This window comes from Egretta garzetta, unplaced genomic scaffold (assembly GCF_000687185.1).
Source record: "Egretta garzetta isolate BGI_Z169 unplaced genomic scaffold, ASM68718v1 scaffold287, whole genome shotgun sequence".
NCBI classification, from domain to species: domain Eukaryota; kingdom Metazoa; phylum Chordata; class Aves; order Pelecaniformes; family Ardeidae; genus Egretta; species Egretta garzetta.
Genome location: NW_009260435.1, coordinates 2,296,202 through 2,318,188, shown reverse-complemented (window position 1 = coordinate 2,318,188; position 21,987 = coordinate 2,296,202). Strand labels below are relative to the sequence as shown.

The 21,987-nt window shown below is 47.2% G+C and overlaps 2 protein-coding genes across 2 annotated transcripts in view; one reads left to right on the top strand and one right to left on the bottom strand.

Moving 5' to 3' along the window:
- The window catches only part of EDC3 (enhancer of mRNA decapping 3), a 23,661-nt gene extending 6,002 nt beyond the window's left edge, over positions 1–17,659 (top strand). The window contains exons 3-6 of the mRNA XM_009643913.2: positions 4,621–4,956; positions 13,854–14,007; positions 15,316–15,533; positions 16,661–17,659. Coding sequence (XP_009642208.1) covers positions 4,621–4,956; positions 13,854–14,007; positions 15,316–15,533; positions 16,661–16,995 — 1,043 coding nt within the window. The 3' untranslated portion in view covers positions 16,996–17,659. The remainder of the gene's footprint in view (positions 1–4,620; positions 4,957–13,853; positions 14,008–15,315; positions 15,534–16,660) is intronic.
- Positions 17,660–17,762: 103 nt separating this feature from the next.
- Positions 17,763–21,987, bottom strand: part of CLK3 (CDC like kinase 3) — a 12,878-nt gene continuing 8,653 nt past the window's right edge. The window contains exons 12-14 of the mRNA XM_035899374.1: positions 21,561–21,643; positions 21,335–21,425; positions 17,763–21,036 (exon numbers count right to left, since the gene is read on the bottom strand). Coding sequence (XP_035755267.1) covers positions 20,851–21,036; positions 21,335–21,425; positions 21,561–21,643 — 360 coding nt within the window. The 3' untranslated portion in view covers positions 17,763–20,850. The remainder of the gene's footprint in view (positions 21,037–21,334; positions 21,426–21,560; positions 21,644–21,987) is intronic.

Here is a 21,987-nt window from a genome sequence, read left to right as displayed (position 1 = left end):
ACGGAGGGAAGGGGTCCTGGCTCTATGGAGGTGGTGGGTACAGGTGTCTGGAGAAGAGTGGGCTGAGATGTTATCTAGAACTTAAGTCATATAGGGTTTAGTACAGCTGAAAGTTGACCTGTTGATGCCCTTTAGCGTGCTAAGTCAGGGACAAAGTTCCCCCTTTGAAGTACTTGTGTGACAGGAATCAATAAACAACAAATATCAGCGCAGGTTTCACAACAATGGCTTCTGTGCTGTGCTGGCACCGGGCTCATTCATGCCAGGGCTGGCGGCAAAAGATCCCACAGGGATCTTGCAGGAAGGTGGCCAGCTCGCTAGAGACTTTACGTTCGCTTGCGTGCTATACACGAAAGGGTTGGGTAGTTGTTTTTTTCCCAAAGAAACAAAAAAAGGCTGGGAAGTATTGTTTATCTTTTGAGGGAGGCGCTTTTCTGTGCAGCGTCGAGCTGCCAACTTGACACAGAGCCATGTGCTGTTCTCCTTAGTAAGCTTCACGTGTACACGCACAGGGCAGAGGTGCTGGAAGTTGTGATCGAAAAGGAGTGGGACTTGAAGGTCTGGATTTCTGTAGCTGCTTGGCAGAGGACTGGATCAGGTCGGGGAAGCAAGTGCAGCTGTGAATAGCAGCTTTCAGGCAATGGCTTGGTCTGGTGTGTCATGCTAGTGCCCTGGAAGGCAGCAGACACTTCTGTTAGCCTTATCTTGGATTCTTCTGCCTGAGTCTTCCCTTCCCTCCCCCTGCCCTCTTTCTAGGTGTTTCTCCTCTTTTCTCTGAACAGCACCAGCTGCCAGTCTTGCCTGTCTAGATGGCGATGCTTGAAGGGGAACACCACGTAACTTTGCTCGGAGTTTGTAGGAGGCCTCTGCCACATTCTGTACAACCTCTGTTGCGAGGTTGTAATGCAGTCCATGGAAAGACAGCTGTTTGTGTGGGTCAGCAGGATTTCAGAGTTGGCATCCATTGGTATGGATTAGAGAGCTGCCCGCCACAATGCTGGCATGTCTCGTTTTGATGAGGTACGGTCTTGGCTCCCATTCATTGTGTCTGCAGGGGAGCCCAGGGAGCTTTCCAGCCATTGTTCTCACAGCTTTTCTAGTGCAGCTTTTTATTCTGTCAGCGTTCGCATGCTGCTCACATCAGCTGCTTCTGTCCCCTGGATCCACTGCACGGCGGTGCATCTATCCCCCCAGTTTGCTTTTCAGGTCAGCTGAGGTGGAGTTGTTTGCAGAAGAATCTGACAATGAGTGTAAAAACCCTTGTTGGGTAACAGGAATGAACCGAGTTGCCATAACACTTGACATTGACCCAGGAAGCAGGCTTGTTTTGCCATTGTGTTCATTGTAGGCTCCAGCTTGTTCATCTGAATTCTGGGAGTCCCTTAACTATTGCTTTGACCTGGAGTTTGTGAACGTTTGGGGAACTCAGGTCTGTTGTGTTGCTCCAGGTTTTCATTTCTCAGTGGCTGAGAGCAGCAGTGTTGGGTGCCTTTCCTTTGTCAGTAGTGGCAGTTGTCAGCTCTGTACCGAGTTGTGTACAACTTTGGAGTGGTTTACGTGTCAAATTTTGAAGTCGCGCGTTAGTAAAAAGCTTTCCCTTTCTCTCAGAACTGTGTGTGTAAGTGACTGGTCATAGCTTGTATACTGGGATTCTCCTTGCCAGCAAGACTTACCCCTTCTCCTGTGTTGTGTTTTGGCACCAGCAATTCTTGAATTCTGCTACCTGTTCTTCAGTGGCTTCTTGGCAAAAGGTGTGTTACAGTAGTCTGTTCTCACCCAGTTTTTTATGAAAACTTGCCGTCTCCAGCAGCTTGAAAATCACTGTGTCTGAAAATGAGCTACCTGCTCTAGTTAGTAGTAATTTCAAATTACTATAAATGGAGACTCCATAAATGGAGAATATTGTCAAAGTGTGGTGATGCTGACCACACAGCTCCATATGGTCAGTATGCGCAGAATAAATATTTTATACTGTTTTGTGAGTGGCTTTGTGCTGTGGTCAATGTGGATTTTCATGACACAGTGAGGTTCCAGTAAATCCAGTAGGCAGGATAGCTGTGTTGCTGCGAGAGACTTAAGCTATTAGCTGTCTAACTTTGTAGGTGCCCTTTAAAATATTTATTTAACACAGCAGCGCTGTATCTATAATGATACAATGGTGTTGGAGAAGAAAGGGAAAAGCTGACATCTTCTGTTAGGCCAGCTTATAAAGCTGGGGAAAGTTGATTCTTTCAGTCTCTTCAGTGCTTGCTAGGGATGCTTGAGCAGAACTTTTTTTCAAACTGGTATAACTAGAGCACTCAAGCTCATGTCTAAAACAAAAACTCCACCAGCACAACAAATTACATTAGGAAAATGACCATTGGGAGGGGGGTTGCTTTGGGTGATTCCACAGACTTGAAGGTTTGGGGTCTTACCTCCTGCTTTTCTAGGTGGGAAATACTGGACTCTGACTTGTGTGCTTTTTTGGTATTGCTGGACTTGTAATTACGGTGTAATTGGAGGCTGGAGCTGTAGCAGCTTTGAGAGGGAGTGCTTTAGGGGGTTCAGGTCTGTTTTGGTTAGTCCTTAAGACACCAAGGAAGGAGCTGCTGAGCATTTCAAAGAGCTTCCTTGCTGGAGGGGGCTGGGAAAGCTTTCAGGTTAGTCACTTAAATAGTCCTCTAGAGAATAAAAAAGTGACGTGCTGTCTAAATATGTGGAACAATGGGGGAAAATCCTTGCTGAGGCAGTGCATTCCTAATTGAGAATAAAACCAAGTACGTATCCTTAGCAAGTCATCTTTCAGCATGGCATAAGTTAGACGTGGTGTTAGATAAACTCAATATCATGCTGTAAAACACATTTGCCAGAGCTTAGGAAGTCCTTTATAAGCTCTGACAACTCCAGGCAAGCCTGCCAGTATCTTCCAGGAAAGCGCTCTCTACTCTGGTCTGGTCCTACAGTGTTTTCTGTAGAGGCTTCAGGTAATCATAAGGGTGTTCTGGAGTTAACGGCTGCAATTTAAGTTGTGTAATTGAACTACTGAATAACTTTGCTGTAGAGGGATGAGTTCTGTTGGTTAACTTGGCCGAAATTGGCGCATCGGTCTTGAATGTGCTGGTTCCTGTCCTAGTCCTGAAATGAATGAACGCTGCTGTAGAAACAGCGGATGGGAGGAGGGTCCTTCACTTTCGAGGGGAAGTGCTGTTCCTGTTGATGGAGGATTCCCACTTAGGAAATGTGGGAAATTAGAGCTCAGGTTTCTTAGGCAGCTTGCAGCTGCTCCACCCGCCTGACCTGAGGTTACAAATAAGCCTTTCCAGGCAAGGAGAAAGAGGGATTTGCCAAGACCAGGCTAGATCTGTCTGCACTTACAAAGGTGACAAGCACCTTTATGGGAGGCCATGAAGGTTGTGCCTATTGCAAACCTTTTGGGGATGTTCTGAGTATCCTTAGATTACTTGAAATTCCTCCCGTCTTCTCTCACTGATTGGCAATAATGTGTGAAGACAAAAAAATGCTGCTTTTTCATTTATGGAGGAGGTATATAAAGAGCACACATCACTGTGGTAATTTGTTGCCCTGTTATCAAATGGATTCTGTCAATAAAGTAATTTGAGTAAGTTACTCGCAAAGGTGATTCTCATGTACTATGAGAAATATTTTAATAGACCAAGCAGCTTTGGTGTGGTAACTCTTACTCCACCTGTTGGACACTGTAGACGATACCTGTAATTGCTGGAATTAGCCTGAAATATTTTCTTGTAATTGCAAATTTAAGAGTGGGTATAACAAACAGATTAATGTTGTCTGGAACTGAGTTTGTATGGGTGACCTGAGTAATAATGTAAGAATTAATGCAAGTAGAGGGATACAGTGACCTCCTAATTGCATATGGGTTTGTACCAGTCCTTGATCTCCAGCCGTAAGCTGGGAATGAGGAGACTTTCATCACTCTCATGCCAGAGAAATCAGGCTTTCACAATTACTTGTGATTGGAAAGAAGTGTATTTAAACATGCAAGACGATGAATAAGTAGAATAATGCAATAGGAATAAGGAAAAGGACTCGGTACAGATGTGTGTACCTATTGATAGCAAGTGCGAGGAAAAAGCAATGCTTTACATTCAGGGATTTAAGTTCTTTGTAAAGATCACTGATCAGTGGCCAGCCTGTTATGGAAGAAAACACCTACGTTAGTCTCTGAAATTTAGGGAAATTCCAAAGAAGGTCTTGGGCCACATGCCTGCAGGAACATGAGCTTGGTATAGGAGGAAAACTGTCCTAGATCATGGCTAGCTTATTATCTTATCAGTAATGTGACTCTATCTTGAATTACATAAAATGTGGAGAAACACTTAATTTGCTACTGTGTTCAAGCTTGTTTTTCTAACCTTGCCAGTGGAATGTCCCTGAAAGTCTCTCCAGATGCTCTTGTTCCATTTTCTGTTAGCTTATCTTAGCACGAGTAATGCCGAAGATGAGGTCTACAGCTTCTTTGGGGAGCCAGTATCCCTTGAGCCAGTGGACTGCAAGCATAAGCACCCCTCTCTTACAAAATTTGCTGAGAAAGTGCATGAGCAAACATGGCTTTTTCCATTTATGACACACCTTACAGTTGCTTTTATTTTTGTTTAGGGTCGTCCAGTAGCCGTCACCCAAACCAAGTGACTCCAAAGAAGAGTGGCCTGAAAAATGGGCAAATGAAGAGTAAAGATGATGAGTGCTTTGGGGATGACATTGATGAAATCCCAGACACCGATTTTGATTTTGAAGGGAACCTGGCCCTTTTTGACAAGGCAGCCGTGTTTGAAGAGATTGAAACTTATGAGAGGAGGAGCGGCACTCGTTCCCGGGGGACCCCAAATGAGAAACCAGCTCGCTATCGGCACGACGAGAACATCTTGGAATCAGAGCCCATAGTCTACAGAAGGATTGTCGTACCCCAGAACGCTAACAAAGAATTCTGCACTGGTATGCCTCGTCCCTTACTGATAAGGATGCAAACTCTGCTGCTTTTCTGGGGCACATGTGGTGGATTGTTTTCCCCGTGGGGTTTCCTATCAGCTTAGTGTAGTACAAGCGAGGGCATTCGTTTACGTAAGATTGGATCTGTGCCTCGTATCTACATACCACCTTTATTTGCAATATTTCCAAGATAAAAAAATATTCAGACAGGGCAACAAGTTAAGTGTTTTTGCAGTAGGGGACAAAACTGATGATTGGATAACAAGAATGGCAACTGAATATGAGCCATTTGAATCCTTGCTTTGATTTTGGTAGCGTGATGAACCTGCATGGACTTGATTGCTGGCTCGTGAGAGGGAGGGATGGTCTCAGGATTCCAGTACGTGGTAGCATGTTGTAATTTGTCCTTTCTTGGTAAAAGTAGGGAGTTTTCATGTGTTTCTGATACTCCTTGGGTGGTAGTTTTATATTTCCACATGGTTTTGCGGAACTTTAAATGTCATTGGTGTAAAAAAGGAACAGTTCTGGCTCTTCCCATCCACAATTCCAAACATTCATTGTACGAAAAGGCTTTTTTTGGGGGGGGGTCCCACCCCCAACTTACTGTCCGCTGCTGCTGTGTGAAAGATCGAGGCCCAGAAAGCTGGACAACCACATTCGCATGTGTGTAAAGAATGGCTTTCTCTCCTTTGCTTTACCTTAGTCTTAATTAGAAAAACTTTAACGCAGACATTTGGGTTGAAGTGTTTGTCAGCAGATCACGAAGATAAACCAGCGCAGTGTGCCCGGTGCCAGCTGCTGTGCAGATATTCTCCCACAGGGCTGATTGCTGGTCCTTGCTGCCACTAAGTAGCCTCTTGGATGGAGGTGAAGGTCGTGGCGGGGAATGGTGAGCTGCCTGGTGGCAGGGAGGCAGTGCTCCCAATGTCAATATGCAGAGAATAAGTATTCGGCTCCAAATCCTTGGCTGTGGGAAAGGATAGAATTGGTTTCATTGCATGTTCAGTAGTTTTTTTGGTGTTTTGTTTTGTTTTGTTTTTTTTTGCCAGGCACCAGTGGTCCTTTCCCCAGAAGCCAATTCTGTATGCTGATGGATTTTACTATGAGGAATCTTTTTATTTCTGTACATACACATGCTGGGAAGTGTAGCACGTGTACCTTATGCTACGCATAGGTGCAAATTCCCTGTAACTTTAGCCTACTTTTGGTTTGGTTTGCATGCCTTCTAGCACTTGCAAAATGTAGGAACTCTGCCATTCCAGGAACGTTTCCTTTCCACGTCAGAATAAAATAAAAATGCTTATCTTTTGTAGAGAGACACTAAATAGCTAATATCCTGGAAGTCTGGCCACTGAGCAGGAGTGTGATCAGATCCTTGATCTGTCATTCTTTCTCTGCCCAGAAACTCCATCTGGGGTGTGAAACACTTCACAGAAGGAAGCTGATTTGTTTGCAATGATTGGCTGCTTTTCAATTTTTAAAGAAAAGGTGTGTGTTTGTTTTTTTTAATGGTTTGACTAGACATCAATATCATAGTTTTCCATCTGTGTCATCCATCTTCCTATTGATCCGTTCTGCTCTCAAATGGAGATAAGTGTACTGGGTCCTATCAGAATTGTCCAGCTCCATATCGTGTTTCTGAGAAAACTTAAGGAAAAGTGAAAGAACAGAGTAAGCACGCAGTGAGGCTTTCCCCTGAGTGCTTTGCCTTTCACAACTTTAAGACTTCCCGAAGCAGAAGTGATAGTTCAATATTAATAGCTTCTGATGAGTTTTATTTTCTTCTGCTTAATTTAACCTATTGCTTTTTAAATCTATGCAAGCTTTCAGTATCTCTACAGTGTCCTGTGGCAGGAAGCTCCACCAATTGCCTGTGTGAATGAGCACTTCTTCATTTTGGCTTGTGATTTACTATTTTTCTTTTTTTTTTAAATTTCCCACTTGTCAATTCAGCTGGCTTGTTTGAAAGGAGACGGGGCCTCTATGTATGTCTAGTCTGAAACAAAAGCTAACCTACTGTTAGCTGCTAATTTGAGAAGTATGGCTCATACGGTATTCTAGCGGTACAGATCCTGGGAGGAAAAACTGACGTGCCGTAAGGAGTCAGAGTAATCATACTAATTGCATCAGTTGGTAAATTCAGGGGATGAAAATGAAACCACATTTTTGCTAAACTCCATCGTCCCTTACTGTGGAAACTCTTGGTTTGCGGCGTGCTGAAGGGAGCAGCCCAGGGAAAGGGCTGCTGGCTTCTTGTTTTGCTCTTGGCAAGCCTGTGCAGGGTGGGTGGCGAGCGACTCCCCCCTGTAGTTGCAGGGTCTCACCAGCCTCATTAGCTGCTGTTGGGTGATTAGTCTCCCGTATGGAATTCGGGATTAGTTTGGAAGAAAAGCTGTCATGTCACGCAACAGGCAGGGTATTGACAGCTACAGTTCCCTGTCGCCTGTGCTGAGCTGGGCACATTCAGAGCCCTGTGAATGATGATAAAAGTGTCCTGGTCCTGCATCTCTCTAGATGTTTTTCCCACAGAGAGTGACTTCTTTTGTGTCCTCTGAGGAAGTTTTCTTTTGCTTAGGAAATGCTAATGGCTATCTAGCAAAAGCTCATGTAAACAGTTGTAACTTGCCTACTGTTTCTGGCATTCAGTCTAGCGTTTTTTGTTGTGAGTCAGCCCTCCCAGGGACAGAAAGATATTCAGTGCGCTTGGAGTAACGATGGACTGTCACTTGGGGGGAAAAAAAAAAAAAAATCCTGATTTCTTTTGTTTAGCAACTGGAAGGAAGATGTTAAGCTGTAGGCAGCCTGCCTCTCTTAGTGGCTCAAAGAGCAGCAGCTGCTGAAATTAAATGAGAGTGCCAATAGCCCCGAAAGCCATGATTTTGGATACATCTGTGGCAGGAATTCTCTTTCTGCTTCTGAATTCTCCCTGCAGAGTTGTCTCTGGACTCCTAAGGGGAGCTTTACTTGCAAAAAGCACTTCCTAGTTAGAGGAGAAATAAGTACTTTGTAATTTTTTTCCTTAGGCCAGTCTTGAAGATCATCATCTTAAAAGAGCTCTGGCTGGTAGAATAATTATTCTGTCTGTGATAATAGCACAAACAAAGGGATGCTAGTGATTGACAGTGAGCTAATATCCAGCTCTTGTCACTGTGGGAGAGGAAAAAGTCTGTGAATCCCTGCATGCTCTTTTATGCCGTGTTTCCATAGAGATAGGAAATAACCAGGATTGTGCAGTGGTAAAACCAGCAAACTTGTGATGCTGGTTCTCCAAAAGACTAATCTGTGCTTTTATTACTGACTAAAATAAGTCGACCTGTGTAGGATGTAAGCAAAGCTTGAAAAACACTTCAATTCACTGGGGTGGTTTTCTGAGAGGTAATTTTATGGAGCCAGGCCATTGTGTAGGATACTACCGTGTGTTTTAGAAGTAAGCAGGGAATGAAGATGAGGATCTGTTCTGAACAAAAATAAAAACCTGAAGCGAATAGAATGTACCAGGTCTTTGATTTTGACTGAGCTGAGCCCATCCCTGGGGTTCCACATACAAATCTGTCCCAAATATATAATTAGTCTTTACTCTTTTGGGCTGGCTGCTATCGATCTGCCTCTCTGTTTACCGTTATGTGACGCTTGAAAGGGCAAATACAACTGTTTAACAGCAGTCTGCCTCCCTGGAAAGGCTGATTTTTTTATGAGGTGTGAGTTGTCTTTTTCGACTTCCAGAGAGAACAGAAATATGTGTTGGCATAGGTCTGTCGCTGTTCCTTCTGCTGGCTGTCAGCATCTGTCTGTTCCTTCTGCTGGCTGTCAGCATCGAAACGATCCGTGTCTGAACAGCACAGTGCTTCGGGATCACGTCTTTTAGCAGTAGCTGCAAAGCCAACGTTCTGCAGCTATGTTGGAGCTCAGAGGAGCTTGCAGTAGGATGGAGTAGCTCAGTTCATCATCAGTGACTCTGTATTTTATAATCTCAAACGTACCAGGCTCTCCAAATTGTTTGGGTTGTTTTTTTTTCCAGTTCACCTTTCCTTTCCTCTTAACTTTTTTTCTGCCAAGAAAGTGTCTTTATGAGCACACTGAGATGGGTAAAGAGGAGAGCTGTATGCCACGTAGGTAAGGTACGTATTTCTTTCACTGATGTACTAGTAAGGCTTTGTCCAGAGCAGGTTCTCTTCTTGTTAATGCTGTTAGTGTGGAAAATGCGCTGTTTCCATCCCAGCGTCTCTTCTGGAAAATAAGTGGGATTTGTCAAACTTGGCTGCTATAGAAATTTGAGATAGCCACTTGTCAAGTGAAAGCAGGACTGTGCTCAAAAAATGGGACTAAGTGTTGATATTTATATCTCTGTGCTTCCCCAAACCTCCAGACTTCAAACCTGTCCTTCAAGAAACAGTTTTCCCCCCCTGCCCCAGTAAGGAGATTGTGAAAGAAAACGCATGCTTAGGAGTAAAGGAATGCAGCAGGCAGGGCTGCTGTGCTGGGGTCAGACGACACAACTAAGGCTGAGTCTGTTGTGCGTGGATGATGCAGACAGTATGGGGATTTTTTTTTTTTTTTTTTTTTTTTTGTGTGTGTGTGTGTGTGCCATGTCCTTGACTGACTTTTCTACTCCCTAGCTGTGAGCTCTTCAGTCTATGGATGACTGCCTTACAGCGATTGTGTATTTTGAATGTGTGAAGTGTTTCTGGGATCTCTGAGTTGAGTGCAAATTAAGTTCGCTTTATCCAACCGCAGGAAAAAACAAAGTGGTCATGGGGCAAAGTCTCTTTGTCCGTCAGAGGGTTTTTTGCTCAGCCGGAGTGAATTGGGCACTAATGCTGGGAGAGGCTGACACTGGAATGTCAGCCAGAACTCCCACAGAATTTGTCTTAATTAAAAATAATGATGATTAAAAAAAAAAAAATGTAGCCCTTAGGCTTGTGGAGAAAATCATTCATGTTTGTGGGGCAAGTGACTGTGTTTTGCTGAGTCTGCAGGCAGGTGGCTCCAGCTTTACAGCCAGCAAAAGATGGCAAGGCATGTCCCATCTGCCTAAATGGGACAAGAGTTACACCCACTCCACATAACTGCATCTCAGACCATGAGCTCTGTGGCTCTGGAACCTGGAGTGAGTTACTGCTAACAGAAAGAGTTAACAGCTTTACATACAGCTTTCGCTGCTAACGGAAAGAGTTAACGGCTTTACTTTAGGTACAGCTTTTGGGAGATCCTAAGTCTGTTTCCATCTCATCCATTCCTGCAGCTTGCCTGTATTTATTTTAGCAGCTGGGGAACTGCTAAAATAGTCAAGAGAAAAGACGAGGCTTACATGTTGAGCTACTCAAGCAGCAGCCCTCTTTTTGTGTTGTTTTTCCTGCAGCTGAAAGCATGGGAGGTGTTTTTATTTCTGACAGCAACGTTGCTCTGGGCTTGTTTGGGGAAAACTCTTATTTTGTTAACTTCTGGAGAGTTAGCTCAGTCCTTCTACTGGCATAGGGTGTTCTAATCCAGCCACTACACATGTAACATTGCATAGTGAAGCTCGATGAGATAACTCGTTCGCAGTTGTAGTGCCCAGGACCGAGTGTGCCTCATAAACGGAGAATACTTGGTGGTTAATCAGGCTTCAGCAATACTCTGCATGTCACAGAACTATTTAGTTTGTATCTGCCTTTTTTTTTTTTCCCAGGCAGCTGTAAAATACATTTATTTAATATTAAAAGGCCTGAGCTAATTTATTTTATTACCTTCATTAGCAAACAATAAAAACGCACTGTCCAACCCAAACATAATTAAAGTTGGCAGGAGTTCAGTTTTGTTTCGGTAGTGTTATTGTTTGTGGGTTTACACGTTGTCTCCTTGATTGCTTTCTGCCAGAGTTTATTTAACTCCCTTGGCCTGACTGTGATAAGCCAGTCTGACTGGTTGGACCTTGCGTGAGTGTGAAGAAGGGAAGTTCTCTTGGTATTTAAGCCTGCTCTTGAGAGGGAGCAATTAGGACAGAAGTGTAGCACTGACGTGCAAAATCCAAGTTCATCTCGTGCCTCTGCTGGCTCCCCGTAACCCCCTTTGCATTAACCCACCGGGTACTGAGCTGTGTCTAGCTGATGGTAAACTCAGGTTTACTAAAGCTTGTCGTCTAGGGGAAGTGGCTGAAGGGAAGGTGCAAATGGTTACAGAGAAGACGTTGGCAAGAGTCATACTGAACTGGGTAGGCGCCGAGTGTAGATAGGCTGTTTCACCCTTCTAGTTTGGGCAGTTTGTGCAAAATTTAAGCTGTGGGCGTGTGGTCCTGCAATCCAGAAGGAGCAAACCTACAGTTTGGGAGCCCCCTGTTTCAGGTTAGCAGAGGACACGTTCTGTCAAACTGTTTGGAGAGATCCTGACCATGGGTCACTCATTCCAAGTCTTCCCTCAAGCTTGAAAAACAAGACCTGATGAAGTTGCAGAAATCTGGAAGGGGAAGGAGGCAGAGCTGAGCCTTGTGTGACTCTGGAGGCTGCGAGGGTGTGTGAATGCAGGGCAGGTGCGTGACTGGTGTGACGGGCCTAGGATTATTAGTGGCTTATGACTCCGAATGTTCAGCGGCTGCTATCAGGAATCTGAGACGGCTTTGATAATGTGCATGCTTGCATGTGTGCTGCATGTAATGAAGGACTATTAGCGGAGGCAGCTTAATCGGTGGTTAGCATGCAAGGTCAAGTGTTTGAACGGTTCAGCCATGAAGGCTAGAAGGATTCGGCAATATCTGCTCTGCAGCATTTTACTGTTTCCTTGCAGGAATACCCCTGATTTGACCCTGAAAACCTCAAGGTGTACAAACCCTGCCATTTCTGCCATAGCTTGGCATAGTGGTTTGTGACTGGGGCACCCTGGGGGAATATGGCACTACAAATAATTCCTCACAATTAAAATACACACTGCTTTTCTCATTTGAATATGGCACTTGCTTGTTACAACTGGTTCTTGTTATGTTTTTTGTGTGCAAAAGAGGCCAAACCCAACCTAACAGTTGTTAGGTTTCCTCTCAGAGCGGATATGTACACTGTGGCTGTTCCCCTTTGAGTGTGTGTCACTGCAGAGCGTTTCCACTGGGCTGTGTCATCTTCCCACGACCCTTCCCCATCGGCGCAGCCGGTCTAAGCCCTGCCGTGCTCCTCAGCACTGGGCTGCCGTGAGTGCCCGGGTGGCTACCATCGCCCCGAGTTCAGTGGCCGAGTGGCTGGTGGGAGTGTGAGGGTAAGTCAGGGGTTCTGGCCGTTGAATGCCGCAGAAGCAGAGCGTGCTGATGGAAGGATCAGGTTCATGCTTTGGCCTGATGTTTGGCATCAATCTGAATCCTGGGCTTTTTGACCCACCATGCCTGATTCCTGTGCACCTCATCTGCCTGTCCCAGAGTAGGAACTAAGTAAATTTGTAGAGCCCTTGCTCAGCCGGACTCTGCTGGGGTTGCTTGTTTAGCTCAGAGCAGTGCTTATGAATGTGAACAGAAGGAGCAGAGAGCTTTTCTTGCTGGCAGCTGTGCTCCAGCTATGTGGCCATCCCATATGGGAAGGGGATTAAGCCGTGCTGCTCCTTAGCTGGGAGACAGTTAAGGACATCCAGGCCCTGCAGGAGGATGCTTCAAGGGAAGTATAGCCTGTGTTGCTGATGCTACATAGGTCTGAGTCCTCAAACACAGAGTGAGGGGGTTTGGATATCAGAATTGTTTTGAAGAAAAGTTAGAATAAAGAGGCTGATTTCTGTGGCTGAAGATACTCAGGGATATCTGGCTGGCTACTGCAGCAGTTTTCTCGCCCGTCACTTACATTTTGCACTTCTCTCTCCACATACCATAAGTAATTATTTTCAGTTTCCTTGTCCTCCACTATTCAACACAGCACCAAAAAATTGCTGGTGCTCCCCTGAGGGCAAGTTGCCTTTTGGTGGCAAGGAATCCTCTGTATGTATTTCCAGGAGGGTTTACAGATGTTACTGCAGAGTGTATTTCTGCGAAGTCAGTGCCAGCTTGGCCTGCTTGCAGAAGGAAAGTGTAAAGAATAGGCCAGAACAGTTACTCAGGTTTGTGTTTCTCTTGCCTGCTGATTCCATGCCAGTTTGCTGTAGAAGCGAGTGGGAAGGACTGCATTGCTTCCTACTGCAGACGCTGTTCTTTGCACTTAACAAAACCTCTCTTGTTTGTTTTCCCTTGATCCACATGCTGGAGCGTTTCCTGGCTTGCAGACCAGGCTGTTAAAAACGTCTGAGAAGTATTTTTCTACAGACTTCATTCTTCCAGCGCCATCATTCCCCTGCTGCCTCAGTGTATTGTGATTCAGCTTTTGTGGCTGAAGCCAGCCCTTCTGGCATGGCACAGCTCAGGTGGTGGGGACTCCTGCCTAGTAAATGTTGGGATGTCTGGTTTTGCTGTGATACATGGGTTAGGGGCTGGAAATTTGGGGCTGGTCGCTAATGATGTCAGGAAGCGTAATGCATCCAAGCTTTTTCGGTGGGAAATCTGCCTCATGGCTCCTCTTCTGACTTTGACAGTGACAAGGAACACTTATATGTGTTTGGGTATGGGTGTGGGTTAAAGCACTGCTGGCCAGACACAATTAAGAAAGAACTTAATAATCAATCCATAAGTCAAAAAGACACTCTCAGTCCATGTGTTGCTAAAATTGCCAGCTGCCAGTTGTGTTTAACTGTCAGTGCTTGACTCAGAGTAAGCTGACTCTGATGCACCAGTTTGGATTCATTTGATGGTCTTGGAAAGAACCTGGTTTACTGCGTTAAGCAGACCCTTGGTAACAGTGCATAAGCCTTTTCACTGTCATCATTTCTAATGTGCCGTCCTATAAAACCTTCCCAGACTGCAGTATACTGAAAAAGTCTCTGCTTGTACCCATTTCTGTCTTCCTCCATCTGCTCTCTTTGAACCCTAGACTCCGGGCTGGTCGTTCCAAGCGTGTCTTATGAGCTTCACAAAAAGCTGCTCTCTGTGGCTGAGAAGCACGGGCTGACTCTGGAGCGGAGGCTGGAGATGACGGGAGTGTGTGCGAGTCAGATGGCCCTCAGCCTCCTTGGGGGACCCAACAGGTAAAGCTCTTCCCTTTCACTCTGATGTGGGTTTGCCCCCTCTGAGAAGAGCCCAGCTGATCTTGTTCTGCTAAGTTGGGTTGAGGTGAAAGAGGCTGAGAGGTTCCTTTTGAGGTGAATGTAATGTGGACGAGGTGAATGTAACTGCCACTGGCCCTAGTCCCTCGGCAGTCCTGCAGCTGGAGGCAGCTGTCACCTCTCTGCCTTCCTCACCTCTAAAAGAAAAAGAACTCATCCCGATGCCGTGCAGACCTGTTCTGTAGCTCATGAATCAGCCTGTTTCCAAATAATTGTGAAAACAAATGTGAGGCTCAGGCTCCTGAAGTGAGAGGAAGCCTTACAGTAGGTTTCTATGTTCGTGCTGCTTTTCCCTCCCTCTCTCTAGTCTTTATAAAAAAAGGGCTGGCTGAACATACCTGTTTAATGGTATCAATAAAACCAAAAGTCAGCCTGTGGATAAAAAAGTGTTGCTTAGCTTTTCACAGTGCTAAACTAGCTTTCAGGCATCTACACCTAAACTGAGAATATCCTGCTTTTCTGGAGGGCCCAATTTGATAGCCGGTTTGGAGCGCACTTACTGCTCTCTGCAGGAATGTATTTGAAGAGGTTGCCTCTGCACCTGCACTGACCAGAGTTGTTGGTGTGTACCTTCTTGAAATGGAAGGTAGACCTTAAGTCTCCATCCATTTATTTGGTAGTACTTAACCAGGACTCAATCGTTTGATTGAGAGCAGTGAGTGATGACAGCAGCACTGACCCTATCAGCTGAAAATCTTCCTGCAAGCCACCCTTGACGGCTTGCAGGCCATTTAAATAAATCAATTTTGCAGTTGACGAGGCTGGGGGAGTAGAAATTATTTTTCTTCCTTTTTTTTAACTGTGGCTCTGCTGATGGAGTAAATGACCCCATATTTTTTATGAATGTATGGTTAGCATTCTTCTAAAATCAGAGGGACCGAGGGGAGAAAAAAAAGCCTCCTAAAAGCATAATTGCATTGGGATTCAGGCTTGCTACATGACCAGTGAAAATGTCCCCCTGCTTTGAAAGTACAAGTTGGCTTCCTGATGAACTGGGACAGACTGGGACCCTGTGTTCTCTGCTGTGGGTGCAAGGAAGTCTCGAAGGGAACCTTCAAGCAGAGCAGCTCTGTAGTGTCAGCACTACCAAAGGATGTGGGTTCCTTCTCGGAGGCAACGGAAGATTTGCAAAACACCTGTAAATTTGCATTTTACTGATTTTTCTTCCTCTTACAGGAAGAAGGTCAGAGATTCTTGGGTTTATTAAGTCCCCTTTTGTCTGCATTTTAGGCTAAACCCAAAGAACGTGCATCAGCGGCCCACGGTAGCCCTGCTGTGCGGCCCCCACGTGAAGGGGGCCCAGGGGATCAGCTGCGGACGGCACCTCTCCAACCATGACGTCCACGTCATCCTTTTCCTACCCAACTTTGTCAAGATGCTGGAATCCATCACCAACGAGCTGAACCTTTTCAGCAAGACGCAAGGTCAGCAGGTCTCCAGCGTCAAAGGTAAGGCAGCGAGGAGCAGATCTGCTCTCCTGGTGCCTCGAAGAGACCTGTGCCGCTCAGCTCCCCCGCTGCCTGCCTGGTCCGGTGGCACCATCTAGTGGCACTGCCGCAGGCAGGTGGCTGGTGGGAGACTTGAGAGGTTCAACAGTGGAGCAGCTGTGCTTGGCGCAGATGTTTCCTGTATGAACAAATAGGGAAGAGCTGCTGTATGGATCTGAGTCAGACCAGGCGTTCTCTTAGGATCAGGGCCTGCCTTGTTCAGCCTATTGAATCTGCAAGCACATGAGCATCCAACTGCTGCTTCAAACCCAGCAGGCAGCTTTGCTGAACTAGCCCCAGCAGCTGTCAAAATCCAGATCTCTTCCTTTGCCCTAGAATAAACCCATGCTCCATCTTCTGTGAGAGCGCTGGCTTCTGTTTTGTCATTTCACCAGCAGTATTTTCAAACCTCTTTCATTTAAACTTCCTGGGAGAAACAAACCTGGGGATTAGGGCACTGCGCAATGTTTTGTGTTGTGGCAGGGAGCTGCGCTGTGCTGGCTGAGCTACTTGCCTGTTTTACAATCTTTTATAAGATTTTGCACTAAGGACTTCGTGGTGCATTGGGTAAGCAGAATGCAGGGATGTGGCACAGTGTGGGTGAGTGCAGTGAGACCCGACGGAGCTCTGTGAGGCAGGCAGCAGTGCAGCACACAAGTTGCCTTTCTGTGGCAGAGGTAGTCGGCGCGTTCTGTAAAAACAGGCCTTTTTTTCAGCTTGCGGAATATAAAATGGTCCTTTTATAATGGAGAGCAAGCACCACTGCTTCCCTGCACTGTCTGGACTGGTGAGCCAGCTCAGCGGCAGCAGCTGGGGCTGCTCAAGTGTTGACCACTTGATGAGGTTTTGTACCTGAGAGTCTGTAAACGTTCTCCAGAGTGCTAAAGGGCTTTTAAATATCAGTGTTGGTGTCTTTTGCAGAAGGATGGCTATAACAACATGTAAGGCCTGACCGTATGCAGTGAGACTGTGTGTGCTGGAGGCAAAAGTGAAAAACCTGCTGGCAGTGCAAGGAGGGAAGGCCCTGAGCCTTAGTTCGTGGTTTCAGGTTGGTCCTCAGCACTCAATGGTGTTTGTGTTTCTTTCAGATCTCCCAGATACCCCTGTTGACCTAGTGATCAACTGCCTGGATTGTCATGAAAATGCCTTTTTGAGAGATCAGCCTTGGTACAAAGCGGTTGTGGACTGGGCCAACCAAAACCGGGCCCCCATCCTCAGCATAGACCCTCCGATAAACGAAATGGAGCAGGGCATCGATGCCAAGTGGTCGCTGGCCTTGGGTCTGCCCCTGCCCCTGGGTGAGAGGGCAGGGCGTGTGTACCTCTGTGACATTGGCATTCCCCAGAAGGTCTTTCAGGAAGTGGGAATAAACTACCACTCGCCCTTCGGCTGCAAATTCGTCATCCCTCTGCATTCCACTTAGAGCCCATCCAGCCCACGTGGCTCTGAAGGGAGAGAAGAGAGGAGGAGGAGGTCTGTCGAATAAGCTGTCCAGTGGATCCTGACTCGTAACTTCGTGACGCCTTAAGGATGTGAAGTTCTGGAGAGTTTTCCTTCCAGAAGAAACATTGTGTATTTAACAAAAAAAAAAAAGAATAATCATAAAATGAGACAAAAAAAGAAGGAATCTAATGTTCCTGCAAAGCAGTTTTCATTCTCTTGTGCCATTGTATGAAGGAACACACAGGAAGATGGTGTCTGTCCCCGGCGAAGGTGGCCGTTGTCAGGCCCAGCCGGGAGGCTGTTTAAGGAGGGAGTGTACACGGAGGTTGTACAAGTGGTGGATGGTTTGGAGCCTGGAGATGCGTTTCTTGGTCCTTCTGGGCGGATAGACCCAGCAAGGGTGCCTGGTGGGAACAGCACACCTTCATTGTGTAGAAATACCTTCTGTTGCAGTTGTACTGGGAGGGAGGATTTGGTTTCGTTCCGTTGTTCTTTTTGACTCTCCTCTCCCCTGTTTTTCCTTCCTGAAGGCAGTTGTAGCTCGCTCTCCCTCCTGGACCCTCCAGCCCCTCGAGGAGAGCGTTCCCTCTTTGGAAAGCTTGTGTCAGGAGCCAGTAGCTCTCAGGTTGCACATGCTCTGGGAACACCGATGTCCTCAGCTAGGCCTTACTTGCTTATATACTCTTGGCTTTTTGTTTGTTCGCTTAGTGGGTGAAGCCTAGGTCTATGGGAGCGAGGCATGTTTTGGAAAAGAACTTTTCCAGGATAGTTATTGTGGGGTTTTTTTTTTTCCTTTCTCTCTTATTTCCAGTACAGTGAGTAGCTGAATCAGGAAAGGATAGTGAAGCAGGGCAGCGTCACTTGGAGTTTGTCGCGTGGTATATTGTGCAGTTGATGTTTGGGGGAGTTCCCCCAGTGCTTCCAGAATCCCTCCTACACTTGGCATGGTTTGGGAAGTAGGTCACTGATCCGTGCGTTCCCTTTGGGCTTGAAAAGCCTGTGTGTGGGCTAGGCTTGCATGTGTGTGTGCCCATGTGCTGGGAACCAGCTTGGGGAAGGATTTGGGTCCTCTGCTTACAGGGTCCTGTTTGCCTGTGGGAGATGGGGTGGTGAGAGCTGCTGCCCTCCTGTAGGGGTACAGCAGGAGGTTCTCATCTGAGTTACCATGGGGGATCTGCCCCGGCTTGCTCCCCTAACTGCTCTTGTGCTGCGCTTGCCTCCCGTGCACTGCCAGCAAGGGTTGGGTTATCTTTTCTTGCATTCATTTTGCTGGCCCGATAGAGCCTTGGTGCAGTGCCTAGAGCAGGGACGAGCTGAGAAACCCACAGCTATCTGGCTCTGTGTATGCTCTCTGAATGCTTGCACCTGGCAGCTGACCCAGGGAAGTGCTGGAGTGATGTAGGAGGTGCTGCAAGGCCGAGCTGTTCCTTTAGAGGAACCAGGCAGACGCAAGGCAAGGGGGGCCCTGTTCTCGCAAAGGGGCACTCAGCTCCCTCCTTGCTCACGATGCTTGAAGCTCTGCTGCTCTCCTGGTACCTTCCCTGTCCTCAGAGCTCCTGCGGGTGCCTAAACCTTGCACAGACCCTGTTCTGGCAGCTGGGAGAGCTTCAGAGCTTCAAATGGTGCCTTTTCTCCAGGGGAACTGGATCCCTTCTGAGGCTGAAGTGCAGGGATCTATGGAAATGGTCACCTGCTGTTGTAGCTGCTCTGTTGCTGTGCTCCGCTGAGCAGGTAGCAGACCTATTGACCCACTTGTGCTCTGAGTGGTGAGGATTTACAGACCGGACACTCGGCCTTCGTTCTAAGGAGGATCAAAGGAGGAGGGAAGAGACTTCCCCAGTTGAAAAGAAGCAATTGAGGGAGTAATATTGCCTGCAAGTGCAGAGTGATGGGGGAAGACCCAGCCCCTAAGGGCAGGAGGCTGCAGAGGGCCGGGCTTGCTCCTGCAGCTCCCTGAGGTCTCCTCCCACCTTGCCCTATCTACCTCAGCAGGAGGAAGGGCTCTGCCCCTCTCGGCAGCTGGATCCCCGGAGCTTCTCTCCCTGCTGAGGGTTGGATGGCTGAACCGAACCTATGTGCAGTGGCCTTGGCGCTCGCAGGGGGAGGCTGGGTGACTTGGTGCTGTGATGGGGAGGGGGTAGCTCTGCCCTGGTGTGGTTCCCCTGAGGTCCCTATCCCTCAGGTGAACCCTGTTTCAGCTAGAACTGTGGTGGCATTTAACAAGCTGTGGTTCAGACTTGCCTGTGCTGGGAAAGGATAGCAATACAGTTGGTTATTTAAAACACAAATGTGAGGCTTCCCTCTGCCTTTCTTGTTTCTTCCGCTGTTTCAGCTTCATCTCATCTTTAGCCAGGCAGAGGAGCGAGCAGCGGCTGGGTTAAAAAGGTGGACACCTGTCCCCTGGTCAGTGCTGTAGTACAGTGTTAGCTTTAGCCCCCTTATTTTCACTTTCCTTGCTCAAGACACTCAGTAAGAGCACCTGCTGTTTCAATTCCTGCTTTCCTTGAACCAAGCTAGAGGCTTGTTCTCACCTCTTCTGGCTGTTAAACTTGTAGGTTGTATGCACCAAGCAGTAACAGTGTAGAAATACTCCAGGCTTCATCACAGGGTCCTTTCCTGCCTCTACGCTGCTTGTGCCACTGGCTGAAGTTACATGAACTGGGTAAAGATGGGGCTTTTTTGGGGGGGGGATGGCAGCTGGGATCAGGTCTGTACGCTGCTGCACAGCTCGGGGTAGCACTAAAGCCCTGCGCCTTGCCAGCTGTGCAGCAACAGGGTCCCCACGTTTAAGTAAAATAAAAAAAAAAAGAAAAAAGGGAGCAGTGTTGCTGAGCGTACAAACCCTGATGTAAGGCAAGGGATTCCCAATCCCTACCTGTGCAGAGTGTTTAGGGTACAGCAGGGCAGCTCTGGGCTGCATTTGGCAGAGTTAAAGCTGTACAGTGTGCTCACTTTCTGGAGCTGAGAGTAGCTTTGGGTATTTGGCTGTGCTTTCCCTCAGCTACAAAGGCTTACTTGAGGAAGTACTGGCCTCGCCCCTGTGAAATGTGTGTTCTGGAGCACTCAAGAGACCCAGGAAGGGTTCTGGGGCCCTTCTTCTCCCCTTTCCCCCATGCTGCCAGAGTTAATTCAAAGAACGGAACACTTTTTTTTTTTTTTTTTTTTTTTTTAATCTGCATTTGAGATGATAGTTTCTACCCACAACCTTAACCACCATCATAGGAACTGCCCATGAGTGCTGCTCTGGTCACTAACATGTGAAGATCACTGTACTACGTCACTGCTTGATATTCCATTTGTGACCTAACATTTGTAACGACTAATTCCTGCCGCTGCTGGGGGATGCCCTGAAATAAAGTGCAACTATTCATGTGTGCTATTTGTGTGCAGCTATTTACTTGTCCGTTATCCTTCTAGAGCCTGACGCTGGAGCAAGCCTTCCTGCTGCGCTGCACTGGTCAGAGGAGCAAGGGCAGAGACCAGGGACAGTTCAGGCCACTCACCCTCGCTTTTCACCCTCCAGTGAAGCAGATATTTTAGCTTCCAGTTAATTTTTCAACATCTCCATCTTCCTTTGCAGAAAAGACAAAGCTGGGAGCAAGAGAACCCTACACCTGCCTACAAGGGAAGTATCAAACAATAAGAAACACTTTATTTTAACTTTACAACATATAAATAGACAAATCTGTGCTTTCCATTGTAGCTCTTCTTCCCCTCCCCTGCCCAGGGTCCTCACTGCAGTGCCCCAGCCCCTCTGAACTCTGAGAGAAGAACGGCAGAGGCCAGACCAATCCTGTATGTACAAATCCAGCAGGCATCGCACCCTCCCCAGCCGTCATCTGCTTAGGTCCCGGCTGGCGCCTCGCCCGCACAGCATCCTTTCCTCTGCAGAGAGGCCAGCAAAGAAAGGATGCAGGAGGGCTTCCGAAAACGTGATCCTCCGGGAAGGGTCGAATTCTAACATCCTCCTCATCAAGTCAAAGAGCTGTGCGTGCTCCAGCGAGTCGTGCAGCATGTATGTCTGAAAGAGAAGGGCAGGGGGGAGAGGGAGAGGGGTGTAGGGCTCCACTAGGACAGGGACAGAACCCTGGGCCCTAGTTCTGTGATGTACAGTGAGGCAATGGCTGCCTCCCATCCTGAAGTACAGGGTCCCTCCAATTCCTGCTTCAGCCAGACCAGCAAACTTCTGGTTAGCGGCTCTGTAAAAGCCAGTTGCTAAAGGAAATTCCCATCCCTAAGCCCCGCACTGCTGATCTGGAGAACAGAACGGCATGGCGGGGGGGGCTCACTTCTTCCCCCAGCCGCAGGGCAGCACCTACCCGCAGGGGCTTGCAGTTCTCTTGGACATATCTGCCGTCGGACGTGTTCTCATCCCAGACCAGGTTCCCATTGTGGAAATATTTTTGCTTCCTGCAAAGGAGAGGCGGCGTTGCGTAAGGCTACTTGTGGGACATACTTCCAGCGCATCAGGAAGACAGAGAATGGGTATCCTGAGTAATTAACCACAAATAATTGACTGGCCCGAGTTCAGGAAGAGGTTCCTACCGAGTTTTGTGGATCATGTGAGATGGAAGCGGCCCGAGGATTTTTTCCATCATGACAAGATGCTCACGATTCTCATGGGTCTGCAAAGGAAGAGAGCGATGCCACATTAACTCGGAACTTGGAGATCTGATGACAAAAGGTCTTGTCCCCTGTACAGGTACAGGGCAAGAAGAGGCAAGCCTCCATCAGGAATGATACAGCTCCTGTCCACCCCTACTTCCTCTCTTGATTTTTCTATCCTTCACAGGCACAGTGAAGAAGAAACCAGAAGTGATCTGAACCTTGTCCTGCCAGCAAAGCACAACTCCTCAAACTGTGAGTTTTCCTGGGCTTATTTTCAAACTCAGCTTCTGATTTTTAGCCCCTGATCTGTGTTTCCCTTCCCTTCACATCAAGGCGTCTCTTGCAAGAATCCTACCTGGAAGAG